This window comes from Suricata suricatta, chromosome 14 (genome assembly GCF_006229205.1).
Source record: "Suricata suricatta isolate VVHF042 chromosome 14, meerkat_22Aug2017_6uvM2_HiC, whole genome shotgun sequence".
NCBI lineage: Eukaryota > Metazoa > Chordata > Mammalia > Carnivora > Herpestidae > Suricata > Suricata suricatta.
The window spans coordinates 20854383-20878336 of record NC_043713.1 but is presented as its reverse complement, the minus strand read 5'-3'; the positions used below and the strand labels follow the sequence as shown (position 1 = coordinate 20878336).

The 23954-nt window shown below is 34.7% G+C and overlaps 1 protein-coding gene across 1 annotated transcript in view; it reads left to right on the top strand.

Moving 5' to 3' along the window:
• Positions 1-23954, top strand: part of DCC (DCC netrin 1 receptor) — a 727087-nt gene that overhangs the window by 561533 nt on the left and 141600 nt on the right. Inside the window, exon 15 of the mRNA XM_029921550.1 lies at positions 6978-7172. Coding sequence (XP_029777410.1) covers positions 6978-7172 — 195 coding nt within the window. The remainder of the gene's footprint in view (positions 1-6977; positions 7173-23954) is intronic.

The following is a 23954-nucleotide window of genomic DNA, read 5'->3' as shown; positions in this document are numbered from 1 at the left end:
TATTAAAATGTTGGATATGGTGCTTATTCATATAGTCCTCCATAAATGTTACCCATTGTTATTAGGAACAAGAGCAAAAACCTGGATGAGTTTTTTTTTAATTAATGCTGAAAATAAATAAGCAAGATTAATCATAAGAGCATATTTATAGAGGAATGAAATTTTAAAATCCTTTAGTCAAATTAGTATTGAGGATTTGGGGAAGGGGGTAATATGAGGAGAGTTTAAGGGCAATGGAACTGTTGTGTCCCATGATGGGGGTGCTGGACACATGACCCCACTTGAATACCACTCAGTGAAAAATATAGTGAAAGGTTAATACTAAGAAGATGGCAGGAGTAAAGCAAAAATAAATAAATAATAAAAATAAAAGAAAAACAAGGTATATCATTAGTAAATAGAAGTGATTGTTCACTACAATCAATACACAAATACCATTCAAAGTTCATAGATGTGATTGGCGTAAGCAAGATAAATCCATTGGTGAAAACAGATCTCCCTCGCCAATAGAAATGAACACATTATTATGTATCAGAACTGTCTGGAGAGAGAGAATATAGCTGTACCAATTGCCTTATGTAATTCTCTGTAAAGACATATAGGCTATTAGGCACCGGAACAAAACTCCAACTAAATGAGCCAGAAAATGCAGCACACTAAACCTAGAACAGATATGTGAGTATTTCTCAAAAGTACCAGCTGCCTGACGCCACTTGGCAGTGCCGTCCACGTCAGACGGGACACAGGGGCAATCATTGTCATTAGCAGGGGCCAGCAGAAACAAATCTTTCTGGCCACTTGGAGAAAATGACTTTAATAACTGTATTTTCATCTTGTTTTGTTTCTTTTTTGTTTCCTTTTTTCTTAAAATTCTTATCTTAAGGAGAAAGCTATATAAAATTTTGGTAACTGTACAGTTAGTGACGGTTTTATGTAAACACAGTTATATTGAACCTTACAGGAAGTATAGATGTTGTTCACATATTTTTGAGGCCTTTGTAGACAGGAACTGTTCTGGGTACTGAAGTTACAGAGAATTTATGGAAGATGAGACAAAGAATAATGAAATAATCACATTAAATAGAAAGCACAATAAATGGCGGTCAATCCTAAGGGGGAAAAATAAGACAGGTGATTATTAGATTAGAAATCTGGGAAAATTGCCTATTTAAATATGGTAGCCAGCGAAGGCTGAAGTTGAAAAGTTAATAACAGAACCCCGAAGGAGATAAGGGAGGAAGGCATATGGGAGGGAGCGCCCCCCAGGCAGAGTACAGCAGATGCAAACACCCTGAGACCAGAGCATGTCTGGCATGTTTGAGGAACAGCAAAGTGTCCAGTGTGTAAGAGATGGCTGGGGTAAAGCGAGCAAAGGGGAAAGTGGGAAGAGATGAAGATGAGGACTAAGGCGGGATGGGGTGGACCACGTGTGACCTTTTAGGCCATGGGGAAGAATCTGACTTTACAGTGTGCTGTGGGAAGACTTTACGGAGTTTGGAGTAATGGCATTTATTTGACACGATATTATTTGTATTTTGTTTATACACATGCTCACACTATATCTATATTCATACACATTTATTTTTAATATCATCTGTGTATCGGCAGCTTTCATATCTATGTATCTGGCCATGGCCTTTCACTAAACTCCCAGGTTTATATACCCACCGACATCCTTGAGATCTCCACAGGTATGACCAGTAGGCATCTCAAATTTAACATGACCCAAGAACTCACCTATTTTTCTTCATTCCCAGTAGGTCATACACCAGTTACCCAAGCCAAAGATATGTGGGTTATCATGAGTCTCTTCTTTCCCAAACCATTTACATCCGGTTTATAGTTCTGTTGATTTTATCTCCCAAATGTCCCAAATATGCACACTTCATATCCACAACAGTCACCCAGACAAGTACAAAAACATTTTTAGGGTTTCCTAATTTTTTCATTTAAAAAATGTTTTTAAATAGCATGTAACAAAATAGTAACCATCTTAACTGTCTTAAGTGTAGAGAGCAGTGTCCTTAAGTACATCCACACTGATCTGTGACAATCACCAAAACCACTCTCTTCCAAAACTCTTCATCTTGCAAAACTGAAGCTCTGTACCCATTAAAGAATAACTCCCGACTCTATCGTCCTCCCAGATCCTAGAAATCACCATCTACTTTCTCTCTCTACGAATTTGGCTTCTCTAGGTGTAACATAGAAGTGGATGCCTGCAGTTTTTGTCTTTTTGTGACCTGGCTTGTTTCATTTACCATAATGTCCTAAAGGCTCATGCTTCAAGGCATGTATCAGAATTTCCATTCATTTTAAACCTGAAAAAAATCCCATTTTATGGATAGGCCCCAGTTTGTTTATCTACTCATCTATTGATGGACACCTGAGTTTCACTTACTTTTTGGCTATTGTGAATAATTATACTGTGAGTGCCGGCCGGTGTACAGATATCTGTTTGAGTCCTTGCTTTCAATTCTTTGGCGACTATACCCAGAAGTGGAATTGCTGAATCTTATGGTAATTCTAATTTAAAAAAAAAAACCTGCCGTATTGTTTTTTATAGCATTTGTACCATTTTAAATTCCCCTGGGTAACTTTCTTTTTATTCTCTTTATTTTCCTTCTGTGGTCTAGGCACAATGACCTTTGATCTCTCCATTTACCGAGCTCATTCTTGCCACAGGGCCTTAGTGGCAGTTACTCCCTCTTCCTATAAAGTTTTCCACCCTGCTATTTGCTTGACTGGCTTTTTCCAATCATTAGACTCTACCAGGAATACTTTCCTTGAGTCAGTTACTATTCCATCAGCCTGACACTTACAAGATCTTCTGGTTTCCTTATTTGTTTCTAGTCATTTTATTGGTTTTACTTCTTCAAAACACTATATCCCCTCTACCTAGAACTATGACTGGCACATAGGAGATATACAGTAATTGTTGAAATGTCATGGGAATTAATGTGATAAATTTTCTAATGTGCTATATGTGAATACTACTCATTAGTGGAAATCGGTCATCACTCAAAAAATAATAATTATTCTTTTTTATATTTTAATGTTTATTTTTGAGAGAGAGACAGAGAAAGACAGAACATGAGCAGAGAGAGATAGAAGGAAAGAGCAGAGAGGAGCAGAAAGAAAAGGGAACACAGACTCCGAAGCAAACTCCAGGCTCTGAGCTGAAACCCAAGAACCATGAGATCATGACCTGAGCTGAAATTGGATACTTAACTGACTAAGCCACCCAGGAACTCCCCCCACCCCCAAAATAATAGCTATTCTTTAGGAACAAATTAAACCAAGTTAGTATAATTCTTGATAGTATAATCAAGAATAGCTGTTGACCTAGTTACTTTGATAGTTCAAATTTCAATAGAAATTTGGGGCTCATTAATTTGGATATTTCAGGCAAAATGTGTCCTTTGGTTTCAAATTACTTAAATAAGTACCTTAATATTTCTCTGTGCTTTATATACTCAGTATTGTCCTAGAGGTACTTATAAAATTTTTCATGTACTTCTGAGTAGTGAATTACAGTTTCAGCCTTCAAACACAGAGGAATCATGTCACATACTTTCATGGCAAATTTTCTGAATTGATGTTTTATATTTCATTCCAATAGTAACCATTTTCCTAATCCATAAGGTCATCTGTGTTAGAGAAAACTGACTCAGGTAGCATAAAAGGAAAATGTCATTTCTGTCTTTATATTAAGTGGGAAGGTGGGTACAAATGGGCTATTCTGGATTAGGAACAATCTCGTAACACAGTTATCTTTATGATGTGGTCTTATATTATAAATGGGTTATACCTCATACTGCCTTGATAGGCACCTTTTCTTGTGGCCATATGATCTAAAGGGGGGTAAAAGCCCATTAAATATTTACATGGGGAACCAGCATGTATTAACACCCTTACTTTTTATCATGCTAAAGTAGTTCTGAGGTCGGACCTAGGATTAAAATTACTTTTATATAGTGAAAAACAAAATGAGTGTACCAAGAGCCACTCTTCTCCAAAAGCCAGTTTGTGTGCTTGTTACCATAGTCCCTTTATAAAACTCCAAGAGATGTAATTCTGTGCCTACGAACCTAACTGACTTGCAAGGGAACTACTCTGTGGTTTGCAGACAGATGGAGAAAGTTATTGTTTTGAAACATTGTATTGTTTTTCCTTTTATTCTAAAAGATATTGAATCTTGTGATTAAAAACATTAGGTTTTCATACTGTCTTTAAAAAGTCATAGCACTGAATTCGTTTTCTAAATGTAAGAGTAGGCAGATTGTCTTGCTGTTTTCATTATTGCAAAACTTCAAAAGTGTTAAACAGAATTCCTTGTAAAACCCATTATATTTCAAGGACACCGGAGAGCCTATGTGGTAGTAGAGTTGAAAAGTATTAATCCATTCCTTTTATCTCTTTTATTACTTTTACTTAGGGCTTATAGGGGAAATCCGTCACAAACATTGTGTTTCTGTTAAGGTTCATATTCACATTTTGAGATCATTTTTTATGACACCTTTGCATATTATATCACAGACTTCTTCAGAGCAGACATATAAAACCCTTCCCTTTCTGTCACAAATGGGCATCTTCAGGGGGAAAAATGCTTCTTTAGAAAATGCTGCTGATATAATATTGTTAGAATGTAGTATCTTTTGAAAAGCTGTTAGTATGGGACCTACTTTAAAAACTTTAATAAAAGACGTGTTCCCATCTATCACTGAAGCTAGAAGTATTCATAATGAGGGTGGATCAAGTTGGTAATAGAGATCATATCACCTTTTGCTATTACATCAAGGAAAAAAACATATTGTAACATACCTTTAATTGTCAAGTTGTTTTGCATCATCTGACATATGTTATCTTTATTTTTTTAGTTTATATTCAAGTTGGTATCCATATAACACCCAGTGGTCTTCCCCACAAGTGCCCTCCTCCATGACGATCACCCCCCTTCCCTTCCCCCTTCCCTTCAGCCCTCAGTTTGTTTTCAGTATTTAAGAGTTTCTCATGATTTGCCTCCCTCCCTCTCTCTAACTCTTTTTCCCCCTTCCTCTCCCCATGGTCCTCTGTTAGGTTTCTTCTGTTTTCTTTAGAGATTATCAGTTAAGAAAGAAACAATGGGGTTGCCTGGATGGCTTGGTTGGTTAAGCCTTTGACCTCAGCTCAGGTTATGATTTCATGGTTCATGGGTTTGAGCCCCGCATCAGGCTCTGTGCTGACAGCTCAGAGGCTGAAATCTGCTTCAGATTCTGTATCTCCTTCTCTCTCTGCCTCTCTCTCTCTCTCTCTCTCTCTCTCTCTCTCTCTCTCTCTCTCTTTCAAAAATAAATAAAAACATTTAAAAAATTGGGTTGTCTGAGTGGCTCAGTCTGTTGAGCATCTGTCTTCAGCTCAGGTCTTGATCTCACAGTCTGTGAGTTCAAGCCCCACTTTGGACTCTGGGCTGACAGAGTCATGCTCTGTGTCTCTGTCTCTAAACAAATAAAATTTTTAAATTTTAAAAAAATAATAATAGAAAGAAAGAAAGAACACAAGTAGTTTGAATAAGGTTCAAATCTCTAATATTTTTGAGTATGCACTAATTGCCAGAAAATGTGCTAATCAGTTAGTTAATGGACTATTAAAGTTTAGCTGGGCACATTCTTGCTTAAATTTCTTCCCAGAATACTTATGTGATTTTCAAAAAATAGGCTACATATGCCTGTATTAATCCTATCAATATATTTATCATGGTATATTATAACTGCCTTTTTACTCGTCCTTCCCATTAAACTGTAAACTCCAAAAGTGCATGTTTTATGTTTGCCATATTCACTCTTGTCCTGTATCCTGATCATCATGGCTACCTTGCTCCATTCCCCCAACACAGTAGGTGCTCATAAATATGTATTAGTTGAGTTATGATAATCATTTAGAAAATGCATCATTTCTTTATCAGTGATATCAGAGAGAAGAAAGATGATGTAAAAGCCAGAATGCTAATTTATTAACTTTCATCACACAATTTCCTTCAAAGAAAGCTTATGTCAGAGAATAGCATGTACATTTACCCCCTAACAGCTAACATGAGTTGGTGCTACTCATAATGAGAATGCTTTTGCACTTTATCTCAGTAAATCCTCTCAGCACCCTCTGAAAACATTACTATCCTTAGCCTCATTCTGCATGTGAGGAAACTGAGGCTGAGGACAAATAAATTAAGGTCTCTCTGAGATGGTGAGTGTACAGTACAGATTGGAACTCTTATTTTCAGAGCTCAGGCTTCGAGGCAATCAATATTGGGAATGCCACTTTAATTAGAAGGTAATCTCATAGAAGATAAATACTTCATGAGCGGGCACAGCTAGTGAATGAGAGAGCCTGGTATGAAATGAAATTTGTACACTCCGAAGTCTGTGTGGCCACCATCTCGGCCACTGTCTCTTTTACTTCAATGCACTTTCCATAGATGCACTAAATTATGTGATTAGATTACCATCTTAATCATGCTGAACAAGTCATGGTCCTAAACTGATTCACCTGACAATTTGAGAAAGAACTGCTTTATTTTTGGTTTTAGTTAAATCAGAGTAAAATAATCCTTGGGCAGGACCAAGTTTGATGTTTCATTTCCCTTCCTATTATTCTTACATCCTCTTTGATTTCATCCATTAGCGATGATACCTAAGAAGAGTTAGATGAGGGAGAAAACAACCCAAAGGGGGAAAAACTGTTAGAATAAAGATGTATGATGCTACATGCCTATGGAAGGAACTCAGTGCCCTCTGGCACTTAACACATTCTGTGAAAGTCAAATCAAACATGGAAAATGTATCATATCCTGACACTAGGGGGAACTTGGGCAATAAGTGATACACCATTTGAGGATCCATGGGAAATGGTATTAAGTATTTTTTAAACGGGAAGTTTTACCATGCTCTATGTTCTATTATGAGACAGGTTGATGGTGCCTCTTTTTGATTGAATTCTAGAGTCTCAAGTCCCTGACCAGCCAAGCTCTCTTCACGTGAGGCCCCAGACCAATTGCATCATCATGAGTTGGACTCCTCCTTTGAACCCAAACATCGTGGTGCGAGGTTACATAATTGGTTATGGTGTTGGAAGCCCTTACGCAGAGACAGTGCGTGTGGATAGTAAACAGAGATATTATTCTATTGAGAGGTTAGGTAAGTAGCTACGGTTTTTATTCTATTACAAGGAAATAAATTATTTGTTTGAAATTATTTTTTTTCTTGGAATAATTGTTCTTCAGAATTTGATTTTAATTTGTAGAATATATTAATTCTTAACATGGGTCTCTTTTTCTATCTCCTGTCAGTCTATATACCCACACGTGCACACACGAACACACACACAAACACACACCCACGTTTTTCCTCTCTGAAGTTTGCATTGCACTGGGAGATTTTATCTAGAGACATTTACAACAGTAGGTGCTGTGCTGTGTACCCCTGTTTATGTGCCGCAGGATCCAAAAAGTGAATTGTATTAATTTCCTTTTTCCCTTGTCAGTAGAAACTTCTAATCTTAAAAGAAAGTCAACATATTTCTTTTTCATGTTTTTTTCTCACTAGGAAGATATTCTGTCAATTTTTCTTTAATGCTTAATTATCTAGTCACGTTGTCTTCTTGTCCCTTAGTATTCAGAGGTGAAACGTCGTCACTATGGCATCATGACCATAAAACAAAAGGTGACACAAGGAATTTTCTTTTTGTTTTTCATGTTTATTATTTTGAGGGTGAGGGAGAGAGAGAGCGCACACAAGCAGGGGAGGGGTAAAGAGAGGGAGAGAGAGAATCCCAAGCAGGCTCCACACCATCAGCACAGAGCCCAATTAGGGGCTTGAACTCACAAACTGCAAGCTCCTGACCTGAGCTGAAATCAAGAGTCAGATACTTAACCGACTGAGCCACCCAGATGTCCCAAAACAAGGAATTTTCAATCAAGTTTATAAACTTAGTTAACCAACTCCTCTCTGCATGCATTATAACCTCTTATAATCTTTAACCTCGTTTGACCAAATACACTACTTGAATTATGATGTTTCCTAATTCACTGAAAATTTGTTTATTTAGAGAGGGTTAATGTGTAAGGAGAGTCTTCGTATCCATTTTATAAATGGTTTTCCATAGTATATCAAGAGATTATATCATTAGAAAAATCTAAAGAATATATGTCATACATAGGCTGCTAAGAAGTTAAACTAGTTCATAAGCACAAAGCAAGTTGATTCTACCTGTTGATTTAATCCGTATCATTTGCAGTAAAGCACATTGACCTCCTCACTGGGAATATTACCTGACTGGTGGAAATAGGGGATGCTACTTATTTGTAATTTCTCTCACAACCATAACATTGGTGATGAAAAACTTGATTTGAATTTGAATACCTTTCCCTGCAGTAGCAAGAAAAGATTTTCTCAGTGCAGGAGGAAAATTACACTGACCCATTTTCTCTATAATTGTCTCAAACACTAAGAAAAGCAGCTACTGAAAATCTCCACAATTCTAGTTAGCTTGGCCTTTAGAAACAATATTCTCAGTCAGTCCCTGAGTTTGAATGTTAAGGTAATCACAAAACATATTTTATGACCATCAGACCTATGTCAAAAGACTGTCATTTATCCATTATTCACTGGGCATCTTCTCTGACAGTTGATCTGGATGCTCCCCCAGCAGAGGGAGAGATCCCCATGGCCATTCCCAAGCTCTGCTGCAGTGAGAGGGTGGGGCAGAGTCAGAATGGAGTCATAAAGGAAAACCACATTGCTTTTCTATCTCCCTTTGGTAATGATGTTCTTTACTACAAACAGACTTTCCAAGAGCAAAGGCTTTGGGAGATTGACACAGGCAAATCTCTCCGAATGCTTACAAAGAAAACAAGCTCTCTTTGTTCAGAGAGCTAAGAAATCTGTAAGATAAAATGGATATGAACCTACCTTAATGATAATCAGTTTAAAACTTATCTGGAAAAAGATTTACACACATACATTTATATACACATATGCACATACACATATGGCTGTATACATATGTATTTAAAACAATGATAGATAATTACACTTTAAAACTTATCTGGAAAAAGATTTACACACATACATTTATATACACATACACATATGCACATACACATTTGGATGCACACATATGTATTTAAGCTCTACTGATACTCTCCTAATACAGTCCTGTGTCTTAACATAAAATAAGAAATAGAAGTGTGGTGTTCTTATTGTTCAAGTATCTGCATAGTTACACAGAGAAACTGGTATTTTTTCAACATGTATATCGTTCTTTACCCAAAGTATTATTAAACATATCTATATCTATATCATCTATATCTATATCCATCTATTTCTCTATCAAAAAGATACTATGAAACTAGGATGCTTACTTTAATCTTGAAAAGAATAAATAAAACAATCAGTGGTTTCTTGGCAAAGTTTGAATGTGGACCTGAGTGAATCCTTTATCTTTTCAAAAGTTGGAAAGAAAGACGTCTAACATAAACTTTGGCTAAATAGTGGAATATATATTTTAAGGACTGTATAACAGTTACACAATTAAAAATGAATTAAGGAAAGTTATCATCCGTTAAAGCAGAGCATCAGCTATAACTTCAAGTGTCATGGTTGTATTTTAGACTATAAAAAAGCAATATGGCTTATAATTGACCAATACACTTCCTCTTCTCTTTGATATGAGACCAGAACTTTCAAATAGCATTTTTTTAAATCAGGCATAATAATTGAATCTTTAGACACCAAGCACTGTGACTTGCTTCAGGACAACAAATACAACACTGTTTTAAATAATATCTAATGTTGCCTGATTTTAAACAAAGCTTATCTAGTGTAGACACAGAGTTTAAATAGCCAATGTTTATACTGCTACATATTTATAATTAATCTTTTGACATCGTACTCCTTTTAGTTTAAGATCCCTAAATGCCAGCTTTGATGTATACACATGGTATAGATCCCTAAGATCTGAATTCTAACAAAGGGTTAGCAAAAGTAATTTGAGACCAAGCTCCTCTTTTAAAACTCACTATTTACCTACTACTCTATTCATCAATATATCAATTAATCACTTTTCCTGCCTCTGCATCTTTTTGGAGGTTTTTGTGTATAAACTGTACATATCTAATGTGTACAATTTGTTGACTTTTTAAAAGAGTTTTATTGTGGTATAACTGATACACAATAAACTTCTTTGAAAGAATTTTTTCAAATTTCTTCTTTTATTTCTCTCAGTAATAATTTATAATATTCAGTATAGGAAATCTTGGATGTTTTTGTTAGATTTAGTCAAAATATACCTACTAGGCACACTTATTAAATTTAATAAATTATTTAAATTTATTAATATATGATAAACAAGCATATCATATGTAAGTAGGAACAGCTTTACAGTTAATTTTTGATCTCCTGCCTTTCATTTCATTTCATTTCTTTCTCTTGGTTAAGGTCTCTAGTAAAATGCTGAATAGAAGTGGTGGAAACAGGCATTGTCTCTTGTTCCGGATCTTAGGGGAGGCATGTAATAGGAAATTAGTGATAGGTTATTCATAGGTCCTTATCAGCTTGAGGAAGTTTTCTACTTTTTCTAGCTTTCTAGGAATTTTTGTCATTAATATTTGTTGAATTTTTGTATAATATGTTTCTAGCCCTTTTTCCCTTTATTATTATTATTTTTAATATGGTGAATAATATTGATTGATTTTTGAAGAGTAGCTCATCTTGAATTTCTCATACAGATCCATGATATATTACCCTTTTCTTGTATTGTTAGATTTGATTTGTTAATATTTATTGTGTTTTTTGTGCCCATTTTCATCAGATGTATTTGTCTACTCATATTCATGAGATATGTCTATTATATTCATGAGGTATATTTGTCTATAATTTTCTTTTCATGTAGTGACATTATCCAGTTTTTTTATTATTATTATTAAGGTTGTACTGGTCTCATAAAATTAGTTGGACAGCTTGGTCTTCTGTCACTGAAAAAGTGTATATAAAATTTATATTACTTATTCCTGCAATATTTGATAGAGTTCACCAACAAACCATCTGGATCTGAGACTTCCTTTTTAGGAAGACTTTTGACAATGAATGTAACTTTGTTAACATCTATAGATATTTTTGTGTTTTGTATTTTTTTTTCTTGTGTTAATTTGGTAAGTTACAATTTTCATGACATTTGTCTACTTCATTTTGTCACACTTGTTGGGATAGAATTGTTTATTCATAATGGTCTTTTGTTATCTGCAGTGATAACTGCTGTTTCATTTATGATGTTGATCATCTATGTCCCCTCTATTTTTTGTAATCAGTCTAGGTAGGGGTCTGCCAATTTTGCTGATCTTTGAGGCTTTAACATTACTGATTACTATCTGTCTCTATTTTATTTCTTTAATATCTGCATTTACTTTGACTATTTTCTATCTTGTACTTATTGTAAAATTCTCTCTATTTCTAATTTCTTAAGGTGGAATCTCTTTCATGTTCTTTAAGCATCCCTTCCCTTACATCCTACAAATGTTGATATGTTGCTTATTCATTATCATTTAGTTAAAAATATTTTCTAATTTCCCTTGATTTATTTTTTCTCTTTAGTTATTTTGTGCATTGCTTACTTTTCAAATTTGATTTTTCCTGGACATTTTGTTATTATTGGTTTTTAATTTCATTTTATCATGATTAGAAGATACACTCTGACTTCAGTATCTTTAAACTTATGGTGACCTGTTTTAATTTTGTTGAATGTACTGTGTGAACTTCAAAATCATGTGTGGTTTATTATTATTAGATATAAAGTTCTGTAAATGGCAATTAGATCTAGGTCTTTGGTAGTATTTCTTATATCATCTCTGTTTTTACTAAAATTTTTTTATCAATAGTTTGTGAATAGCTAAGATGGGGTGTGAAAATCACTTTTTATAAACATGGAAACATATTTGTGTCCCTTTAAATCTGCTGATTTGTTTGTTTCATTTATTTTGGGAGTCTGGTATTAAGCCAATACACATTTATAATTGTTCTGTTTTCTTAGTAAATCATCACATTAGAAATACCTCTGTCTGTATTTATAGTTAACATTATCTACGCCTTCTTATACTTAAGAGTTTACATGGTATATCTTTTTCATCTATTACTTTCAGTCTATATCTTCATATTTAAAGTTATTCTGTGTCTTGTAGGCAGTTTATAGTTGAGTCTTGCTATTTTATGCCCTCTGAAAAATTCTGTTCTTTCATTATAGTTTTTAGTCCATTAGTATTTAATGTAAAATTTAGTGTTAATGTAAATACATGAATGGTTGAATTTAGGTCTGTTATTTCACATTTATTTTGTGTTTCTTCCAGTTTTTTTCATTTACCTTTATGAGCTCTCAAGCTCAGAAAAGTGATTTTTATAAATGCCCATATACAGTCATTGCTTTTCCAACTGAGATATTTCTTCAAGGACTTTTGTTTATCCTCATCTAAATAGCCCATGTAAAACTATTACATATTTTAAAAAGAACTGGTTGAAATCTTTCATCACCATTGATGTGGATTAGCAGAGATCTACAGGGAACTAATGTTCATAAACTTTGGTGTTACCCAATGAAAGGAAGAATTAAAACTTTAGAGTTTTAATAATCACCTGTTACTTCTTTTGAAGTGTTACAACCCTAGTACAAAAATATACTTTTAGGTTTTTTCCATGAATATTCAATTATTATTTGCTTTCATTATTATTCTTTCACTGATTTTTATTAGGTGGCATGGTTTTAATAGACTCCTATTTTTAAAAAACATAGTCTAAGCATACCAAAAAGTATAAAAAATGGAATTTAATGGTATTCTGGATATGGGTTTAGTTCCATATTTTTCTCTCTGCCACAGTGTTTGATCTTGGGAAAAGTATTTGAACTCTGGTCATATAGTATTTCAGTAAAAATGGAGAATGAGTATCTTTTATTCCCAATTTTATGGTGTCAGAGAGTTAAGAGATATTGAAAAAAGTTAATAGATGTGGGATAATTGGTTTTTGTAAGAGATAAAAATATGAAACTTTTACTGCAATTGCCACAAAAATACCAGTTTTGCCTTAATTAAAAGTATTCAGATTTTAAGGTAAATTTATTTCCTGTTTCTAAATACTATCAAAAATCCTTTTTTATAATAGTAATTGAAAATATTTTACTTTAGACTGTTTAGTAAAAATTAAATTAAAATAAAATAATAAAAGAAAGAAAATAATAAAAGGAAAGGAAAGAAAAGAAAATGGGTGTTCCATTTGTGATTAAATTTGTCAGAATCCAGCGACATCAAATGTGGGTTTAAGTTCTGTCTTTAACAACGGACTATTGGTCATGTGTGCACAGTGGTCTTTTCAGTAACCTCACTGTGGGATTCTCAAAGCACCAATTTTCTCATCTGTGAAGCAGGATAATATGCTACCTTCCAAACTTTCTGTGAGATTCAACTGAGATAATAAAAGAAATGCCATTTGCAATTCTTTAAAAAGTTAGAAACATCATGCACATGTGAACAGGCATTGTTCTATTATCACTTGGTACTTTGGTGGTTTAGCAAATATAAATAATACAGTTCTATAAGCTTTAAATTGTGTGTTTATATAAACTTGGAAGTTTATAGTGTTTTAGTTTGTCTTCTCAGCTTAAAAGTAGACTATATCAAATACAACTTAAAAAATAGTTGAGGATCCCAGGGTTTTAAACTCTAATAACCCACCAACTGCATAATGTTACATAAAACATATTCATTTACTGAAATTAAATGAATCAAAAATCTAAACAACACAATGAAATTCAATTCAGTGTGAAAGACAAAAATGTAACTCCTGTTTTCAGCAAGAGAAGAATACTGATTGAAAAATCCTGAGTTGGAGAGTTAGATTCATTCAACATGAGCACTGGTTGCTCAGAGAGGAGTAAGGGGGGTTGGGAGATGGAGAGAAAAGGTCATTCCATGAGATGATTACTTAGAATATATCAGGAAGAATGTATTTTATCTTTTATGATTTTTTTCCCGAGGCTAGTGTCTTCTAAACCTATAGGCATTTTCTAGCAATCTTTAAGGGCAGCCTTAGGATGATTCATTAATAATACATATCATTCTATTTGTAACTCTTTTCTCACTTCTACTCCCTGAGGTCCAAAGCAGAAGCATTGTCTTATACCTGATGAATTTTCTAAGGCTATTTGGAAGAATCTGTTACAAAAGATGAATACCATTATTGAACTAGAACAGAAAATACCTCATTGGAGTAATATATATCTATATATCTGTATCTATATCATTAGAAGTCTCCAAATCTCCCCCTCTTTGTTCTCCTTTTCTTAAAATAACCCTTCCATATTTTACCTTGTGTTTTGCAATCTGAGTTATTACTTGTAAAATCAAATTGATAAAATAAAGGACTATGACAGCAAGAGATCTAAAATAAGAAAAATCAAAGCCAATTTTTTAATAAAAAAAGTTAAAATGTTATATTAACACACTCAGACGAATATTGTCATCGATGCAAAGTCCTGGCTCTTTAGTATAGAGAAAGAAGGGTAGGAGCTAATTCCAACCTGATCAGCACTTGTGGTAGAACACATTACTTCAGGGAAGTTTTACTTTCTCTAGGGAAAAACAAGGTGTTCTGGTAAAATTTAATTTAATTTAAAAAATTTAAATTATTCTCTTTAATGCAACAAGAGAAAAATACAATCTAGGGACACATTTCTAAAATTCCTGATCAAAAAACAAGTCATACTTCAGGTATGAGTCCCAGAGTTTCACCACGGAGGTCTTTGAATTGTTATCCTATGAGCTAGAGTCAGAGCTAACATGGAGAGAAAAGAGAGTAAAGCAGATGTCTGGATATTTTGCTTTATTATGCAGTTATACTGCTGGGTTAACATTTATTCTTTTACTTAGATCTGTTTTTCCCTCATGTAATTTGAAGCTCAGCTTTTAGTTGCAAAATTCTTAAGGATTATTATATTGTCTTGATGAATTAACCACTTTATTATTTATGAACTATTCCTCTTTATCAGTGGTAATATTCTTTGCTCTGAAATCTCCTGTGTGTCTGATATTCATATACGACTGGAGCCTAACTTTTGTTTCTGTGTTAGCATGACATTTTTTTTTTCATTATTTTACTTTCAAACTATTTGCATTTTTATATTCAAAGTGGTTTTTTTGTAGGCAGCTTAGAGTTGGGTATTGCTCTTTTATCTGACAATCTCTGACTTTTAATTGAGGTGTTTGGGCCATTAATACTTAATGAGGGTATTGACATGATTGGGTTTATATCTACCAACCTGCTACTTTTGTTTCATTTGTTGCTCTGTTGTACCATCTGATCTTTGTGCCTTTTTTCCTTTCTCTCTTTTTTTAGATTAGTTGAATATTTTTAATAATTTATCTTACATCCTTTGTGGGCTCATTAGCTATAACTCTATTGCTTACTTAGTGATTACTTTAGAATTTATTGTATCGTTAATTTATTACTATTGACTTTACAAAAATATTATATCAATTCACGATACATTTTTATTTTTTTCTTTAAGCAATAAAATATCCTTTAAAGGTTAAAAATAAGAAGATGTATTTTACCTTAACTACACAGTTACCATTTTAGTGTTGTTCATTCCTTTGTGTCAATCCATATGTTCAATTGGTATTATTTTTCTTTATGCCTGAAGGACTTCCTTAATATTTCTTGGAATGGAATTATGCTGCTAATATTTTTTAAAATATTTTTTAAAACTTTTGGGGGTGCCTGGGTGGCTCAGTCGGTTAAGCCTCCAACTTCAGCTCAGGTCAGATCTCACATTCCTGGGTTTGAGCCCCGCGTCGGGCTCTGTGCTGACAGTTAGCTCAGAGCCTGGAGCCTGCTTCCAGTTCTGTGTCTCCTTCTCTCTCTGCCCCTCCCCCTCTATGCTCTGTCTCTCTCTGTATCAAAAATAAATAAAACATTAAAAAAATTAAAAAAAAACTTTTGTACCTCTGGAAAAGATTTTATTTTGTCTTTGTTTTTAAAATACATTTGCACTAGAGATGGAATTCTAGGCCAACAATTATTTTTTAAATATTTAATGATATCTCTTTCCCATTTCCTATATTGCCTTTTTTTAACAAGACTACCGCAATCATTCTTATCTTTATACCTCTGTACACGGTAGAGTGTGCCTTTCTTCTCTGGCCACTTTGAGGATATTTTTCTTTGCTACTAATTTACACAATTTTATTGTTCTGTCTCTGTAGTTTTCTTTATGTTTCTTCTGCTTGGTACTTGCTGAGATTCTTGGATCGGTGGATTTATTTGTTTCATCAGATTTGGAAATATTTTGTCCATTATTTCTTCAAATAGTTTTTTTCTTTCTCCCACTCTCACACTCTCAATCAGGGATTCCAGTTACACATATGAAATGGTTCTTTAGGTTGTACCATGTGTCACTCGGTTTTTAATTTTTCCAGTCTTTTTTCTTTGTCTGTTTCATTTTGGATAGTTCTTATTGCCATGTCCTTAAAACTATTTTTTTCCTGACTGATATGATATTAATTCCATGCAGTATGTTTTTATCATGTTACACATGATAGTGTGCATCTCCAGATGTTGCTTTGGGTCTTTTCTATGTATTCCACATTAGTGTGCTTAATCTTTCCTCTACGTTGTTGAACACATGGAGTATGGTCATGATAACCCCTTAAATACCCTCATCTAAAGTTTTTTTATCTGGGTCATTTCTTGTCTTCTTCTATTGATTAATTTTCCCTCATTATGCATTGTATTTTCCTGCTTTTTGCATGCTTGGTAATTTTTATGTGCTTCTTACAAATTGTATTTATTTTATTGGATAATGGAGAGGTCTTTTAGATGTTTATTTTTATTTATTTTGAGAGAGAGGCAAAGAAAGAGTGCGAGCAGGGAAGGGGCAGAGAGAAGGAGAGATAGAATCCCACGGAGGTTCCATACTGTCAGTGCAGAGGCCGATGCATGCCTCAAACTCACAAATCATGAGATCACAAGCCAAGACCAAGAGTCGACACTTAACTGCGTAAGCCATCTGCTGCTCCGAGATTTTTTTTTGTTTTAAAATATGCTCTTGAGTTTTGTTCTAGGATGCAGTTACTTAGAAAAACTTGAATCCCTTTGAGGCTGGCTTTTAAGCTATTACATGGTACCAAAGTACTGGTACCTTCTGATAGCATCAGTCTAATTTGCCTTGATTCTGAGGTAATACCTTCTGAATACTGTACCCAAAATTCCATGAATTGTGCGTTTGTCCATCTGACTTGTGGAAATCCACTTTTTCCTGGCCATGATCAAGCACTAAAGATTTTTTTTCTTTGCTTCTGTTGGATGTTTTTTTTTCTACCCATGGGAAATTTTCTCGTAAACATGCACTGATGTGCCTAGACTATAGTACTCAGATGAAAACTCAAGAGAGATGCTCACTAGACCTCTAAAATGCTTCCTCTGTGCATTTCCCTTTTCTCTTCCTTGCAAATTCTAATTGCTTTGGTTATGTCAAACTTCAGACTCCATGTTCTTAATTCAGGGAGACCACTGGGCTCCTTCTAGTTTTCCCCTTTCTCTTCTCAAGATCAATAAGCTGGAGAAATCAGTGGATTCATTTTGTTTCTCTTTTATCAGAGATCTCTGACCTGATCTGCTTAATGTTAAATATCTGAAAACTGTTGTTTCTTATATTTTGTCGTTTGTTTTATTTTGTTTGGTTTTTTTTTTTTTATCAATCCAGATAGGAGGAAAGAGCAGTTCTTCTTAATCTATTTTGATCAGAAGTGGAAGTCCTTTATTACACAGTTAAATAATCATTTAATAATTTTGGTATGCCAAAACTTTCAGCTTTTCAAGAATGCCAAGGATGCCAAACTACATCATCTCTGTTTCCTGATTTCTGTCACAAGTCTAATCAAAAACGAATCCTAACTGTCATATTGTATTTTTGGAGAATAAATTTATCTTGAGTGCTTTTAGAAATGGGTCTCTTAGCCTGTGGAGAAATGAACCTTTATAACTCCCAGAGTGCATTTTGAGTTCAGTGAATACAATGTAAATTATAATGTTAACCTCAGCTTCACCCCCCCATCAAAAAAATCCCTTCATGCATGGAATATAAAAGTTTTGAATTTATGACATGCAAACAGTTTAAATCAGAAAAATCAATGTACTATAGCAACTTCAAACATCTTTGACATACATGAATAAAAAATGAATAGCACAATGTAGAGAACATTTCATTATTTCAAAATGAAGTACATTATAGGTGTTGGTTAACAAAATTCTGTTTTGCAATTTTTGAGGCAGAGTATAAGAATTGTGGAAAGTGATTTTCGACCCAAAGTCTGAAAAGCCTGATCATAAAATATCCATTGAAATGAGTCATTTAATAGTAAAGGAAGTAAAAAAGGAGGTAGATTTACCCCCTTCTTTGTCCCTAATTATCTCATTTAGAACATTTATGTGCAGTAAAGCAGTAGTGAGCATAGCTCCAGCAGTGTTTCAGACTGGAGGATAAGAATAGATCATTGAAATTTATGCATTATATGCTTTTATAAGCTATTTCAGAAGGAGGTCAGCTTATTGGGTTGTTATTATTTTCTATATTTATTATGTACACCAGGAATTTCTCCTTATTTTCAAATTAATATTAGTAATTTATAATACAATATTATTCAGATAATTTTTTAAATGTTTTTAATTTATTTCTGAAAGACAGAGAGAGACAGTGCGAGCAGGGGAGGGTCAGAGAGAGAGGGAGATACAGAATATGAAGCAGGCTCCAGGCTCTGAGCTAGCTGTCAGCACAGCTTGACGAGGCTCGAACCTACAAACTGTGAGATCATGACCTGAGCCGAAGCCGGACGCTCAACAGACTGAGGCACCCAGGTGCCCTTATTCAGATAATTTTAATGAGTGAGCTCTAAGATGGAGTTTCTATAGGAACATGTGACTGCCTATTGTTTATCTTGTATATGCTTCTTATCTTTGCTGTGGATTACTTCTCTCTGTCAATACTATTTACCCAATATCCATATTCTAAATTTGTGGATGGGATATGACTCTCATAAATCTAAAAACAACATATCTTCTTATTTTCTTGGCACTTCATAATCTCTTTGAAATTCACCATACTAGGTTTCAATGCTTTTATTTTATGTAGATGAATTCAATTTAACATAATGCATATTCTCTAAATCATAATTTCATTTTCAAATGTTAACCATTTATTTGAAATTAATCAAAACATTAAATGGATGGATTTTCTAAAGTGCAGGCAGTTACTTAATTAGAAATCTATGTTGTGTACAAATATATTCTAATATATTATATGTATTAAAATTATTATATGTATAATTAATATGTATATTAGAAATATATATTATATACAGAAAATATATCTTTCTTATATATATCAGAAATATATATTATAAAAATAGCTTATCATTTATCACCAAAGTTATTGCATATAACTATTTATTGAGTGACTGGTAAGCATAAGATACTATGTTGAGAATAATGAAGGGTACTAAGAAATGTAAGACATATTCTCTCACATCTTATAAACTCCCAAAGACCTATATGATAAGCAGAACAGAATTTCCTTACAAAATATAAGATCTAGAAGGTTCTATAAGAACAGTAATTGCATTGGTTGGTTAGAAGCTTACCTCGATATGAGGTTGTTACAAGAGTTTTAGTAAAAATCCTGGCTTAAAAATTTTTATTTAAAGGATGGATAGGCTCTGTTCTCAGGGGGGAAGATGCAGTGGGTGTGTACAAGATTATAAAGTCAAGAGAAAGCAAATAAGATGTAGGTCTAGGAAATTAATCTTAGCTAACACTGGGCAGTTGTGCCCTATGCATTGGTCATTTTTTTTTTTTTTTTGAGACAGAGACAGAGCATGAGCTGGGGAGGGGCAGAGAGAGAAGGACACACAGAATCTGAAGCAGGCTCCAGACTCTGAGCTGTCAGCACGGGGCCCACGAACTGCGAGGTCATGACCTGAGCCGAAGTCGGACACTTAACCAACTCATCCACCCAGACACCTCTGGTCATTCTCTTTAAATGCTCTGTTTAATATCCAGAATTCTCACAGTGGAGCACTTGACATTCTTATAAGGATATTTAAAGTCCAATATCTGCCACCCTTACTTATTTTGGAGAGTCCTTAATCCGTACACAGTTGACTGGTTCCTGACTTATCCTGACATCCTGACATTATATCCTGGTTTCAACCCTGGATCCAAGTGGCTAGTGATGACATAAACTTTGGTTTTTCTTAAGACTGTGCCTGGGCATTTAATTGTTTTGAGGGTAGTAGTCAGGGGAGAACAGGATGTGGGACAGATAGTTGAGATTTGGATAATTAAGATTTATATAGCTGTTCTATTATATGTTAATTTATGTAAACAGTAAGTAAAGCAGATCTACAAGTCTTTCACCCCCTTAAATGTCTTATGTAAACACTTCTTTCATTAGTAGTGACTAACTATTTGTGTTGGTAGCCTAGAGTATTTCTGAGAAGTCATAGTGCTATGAGCCAAGGGATCATTTTTTTCTAGAGGCATTTAAGTAAATGTCAACATAATTTTCTTAACAATTAGCAGAAAAGTGACATTTTAAAAGTCACTGATTTCTTAGATATGCCTCTTTATAAAGTAAATGGTTTGAATTGGGGCCCCACCAAAAATATGTCCACTTCCTAAGCCACAGAACCTATGAATTAGAAAAAACGCTTTTTACACCTTCTTTGGAAAAGGGGTTTTCTACCGATGTAATTAAGGATCTCTGGATAGGATTCTCCCAGATTATTAGGACAACCCTAAATCCAAGGACATATCCATATAAAAGATACACAGAGGGAGGAAGAGAAGATCATGTGAAGACAGAGGCAAAGATTGGGACAGTGTGACATTCCAGGAGGAATACTGGGAACCACCAGAAACTGGAAAAGGCAAGGAAAGATTTTCCTTTACACCTGGTAGGAATGTGATTTGGACTGTAGCCTTCAGAACTGTGAGAGAATAGATTTTTCAGTTTGAGACACCAAGTTCATACACATTGTTAAAACAGCCCTAGGAAAGCAATAATAAAAGTAACTCTTTTTTTTTTAATCTCCTTTCTTTTTAAAATTCCTGAATCAGGTTTCATCTACTTTCCTTTTTTTTTCTTTTCATAGTTTATTGTCAAATTGGTTTCCATATAACACCCAGTGCTTTTCCCCACAAGTGCCCCTCCTCCATTACCACCGCCTCACTTCCGCCTCCCCATCCCCCTGCCCCTTCAGCCCTCCGTTCCTTTTCAGTATTCTATATTCTCTCAGGTGTTGCATCCCTCGCTCTCCCCAACTTGCTTTCCCCCTTCCCCTCCCCATGGTCCTCTATTAGGTTTCTCCTGTTAGACCTATGAGTGCAAACATATGGTATCTATCCTATCTACTTTCTAAAGCAGCATGACCAATATTAAAAAACAATAATAATAATGAAAAGTTAAGAAAGAGCTCAACCTAAAAGGCAGCATTGGCAAAAGAAAACATTAGAGTAACAGGAAATGGCCATGTGAGAAGATTCTACGTGCTGGCATTAGGTGCATAAGAAAGATGGCTCTCCCTTTGCAGTGAAGGGATATTATTTCAATTATCCAGAGTAATAGTATTCTTCTGGCTGGTCGGCCACACCTCTTGTGCTACAGTCTGGAAGCAAATTAGAAAGTGAATACCAACCTTGCATTCATTCCTATCTCCCAAGGCATTTGTTTTTCAAGGAAGAGACAGAAAAGAAACTTGGATGGAATACAATGAATACTGCACAAAGGATTTTTGTTTGTTTGGTTTTGAGTTTTTTCCAAGCTGAGAGCAAAATGTATTTAGAGTAAGGAAATCAAATTATTTTTAAATAAATAAATAAAAGCAGAGCCAGGAATTATACCCACCAGAATAAAAGTAAATGACTCATCTTTATGTAGTCTAATTCACAAGTTTTACACATCAATTAATCATTTCTGGGTAGAAAGCTGAGAAAACCACTGGACAAATCTGTATTTATGGAGAGGTTATAGGACTGGGACACAAAGGTGATGATTTCCTTCTTATGCTTGACCAGAATCCCATCAAAGTCCATTACTACTATTACTCACAATTATGAGTAATAATTCTATAGCTAATTGTTACTTTTTACTTTTTCCAGATCTCTTATATTATTGCCACATCATCTTTTATTATTTGAACTGGCTGTGAATTTTTAGAGAATATTATTTTGACCACAACTATGGGATGTGTTTGATGACACACAGAAACCAAAAGCATGGACACATGTATTATCAATGTCAAATGAAATGCATTTAAAGAATTTTTTATAACAAGCACTTACAGATTTTTATAAAAGTAGTGTGAGATTCCATCTCTTGATAATGACAGGGTGATAATGTCCATTTTCTCTCTTGGCCCTTCACTTTTCTGAATGGCAGCGGCAAGTGTTTTTAAGTTCCAAAATGCCAGGGCGTACATTGCAGTGATTTTCCTGTTGTTGGTCAGGTTACTTAGACTTTGTGTCCTGGTTTCCTCAATCTGTCAAATGAGCATAACAAGCACTCCTGGTCTTCACAAGAACAAGTGTGGGAGGGTAAAATAGGTTTCGACAGCATGGTAGAGGATGAAGTAATTTTTGAAACAAGTATCATGTGTCTTCAGGAACCAAATCTGATTTAAGATTTTTTTTTCTTTTTTCTGAATAGGCTGTTACTGTAAACATTTGAAACTTTTTTTTGTGCAAAGGCTATTATTTTCTGTAAACTATATTTTATTAATAGACCTTGAGGAGAAAACAAGAGGGAAACCAATACTAATAATGTTTAATAAAACAAACACGTTAGTTATATTGCTATAGACTAAACACTTAGGAAACTCAGCATGTGCCTAACAAGACTAGAAGGCTTGCAGAGCCCATAACAACGGCAAAGAATAGCATTTATTGAACACTTAGTATCTGCCAAGCCCTACATATACTATTGCCCTGACTCCCTGGATCTTCACAATAATCCCAGGAGAAGGGTGCTCTGACTGACACCATGTTACAGATGGGTTAATAATGCAAAGAAGGCTTAAGGGACTTGCACCGAATCTCTTAGCAAGTGACAGAGCCAGGACTCCAAATGCTTGACTCAAAGCATTTCTTAATATTCTATCACATTACATCAGCTTCAGTATCTTCTACAGGCTATCTTAGGAAAGTCAAGCACAGCTTTGAAAAAAACCTAGCAAGTGGAGCCAATCCATCTGAAGTCCTAGAGTAATTTCCTGAAATCTAAGTCATTTCTCACAGGCGTTCAGTACCTGAAGATTTCTTCAGGCATTTGTTGTTGTTGTTTTTCCATTAAGAGTACAGAGTTTGAAAGTCTACTCCCCCCCAATTTTTCTCTCTCTCTTTCTCTTTTCATGTCTCTCTCTCTCTCTCTCTCTCATAAACACACACGCAAACACACACACACACACACACACACACACACACACACACACACACGAAGTCCCTTCATGCTTCTTTGTTCATTGTCTCTTTTTTTTTCCCCAGTGATCTCGCCAACATTTTTTTTTCTTCTCCATAATATTTTATTGTCAAATTGTTTTCCATACAACACCCAGTGCTCTTCCCCTTAAGTGCCCTCCACCATCACCACCACCTGTCTTCCCCCCTTCCCCTTCCCCCTCAACCCTCATTTCATTCTCAGCATTCAATAGTCTCTCAAGTTTTGCATCCCTCTCTCTCCCCAACTCTCTCTCCCTCCTCCATTCCCCCTGGTTCTCCATTAGGTCTCTCTTGTTTTCCTGCTAGACCTATGAGTGCAAACATATGGTTTCTGTCCTTCTCTGCCTGGCTTACTTCACTCAGCATGACACCCTCAAGGTCCATCCACTT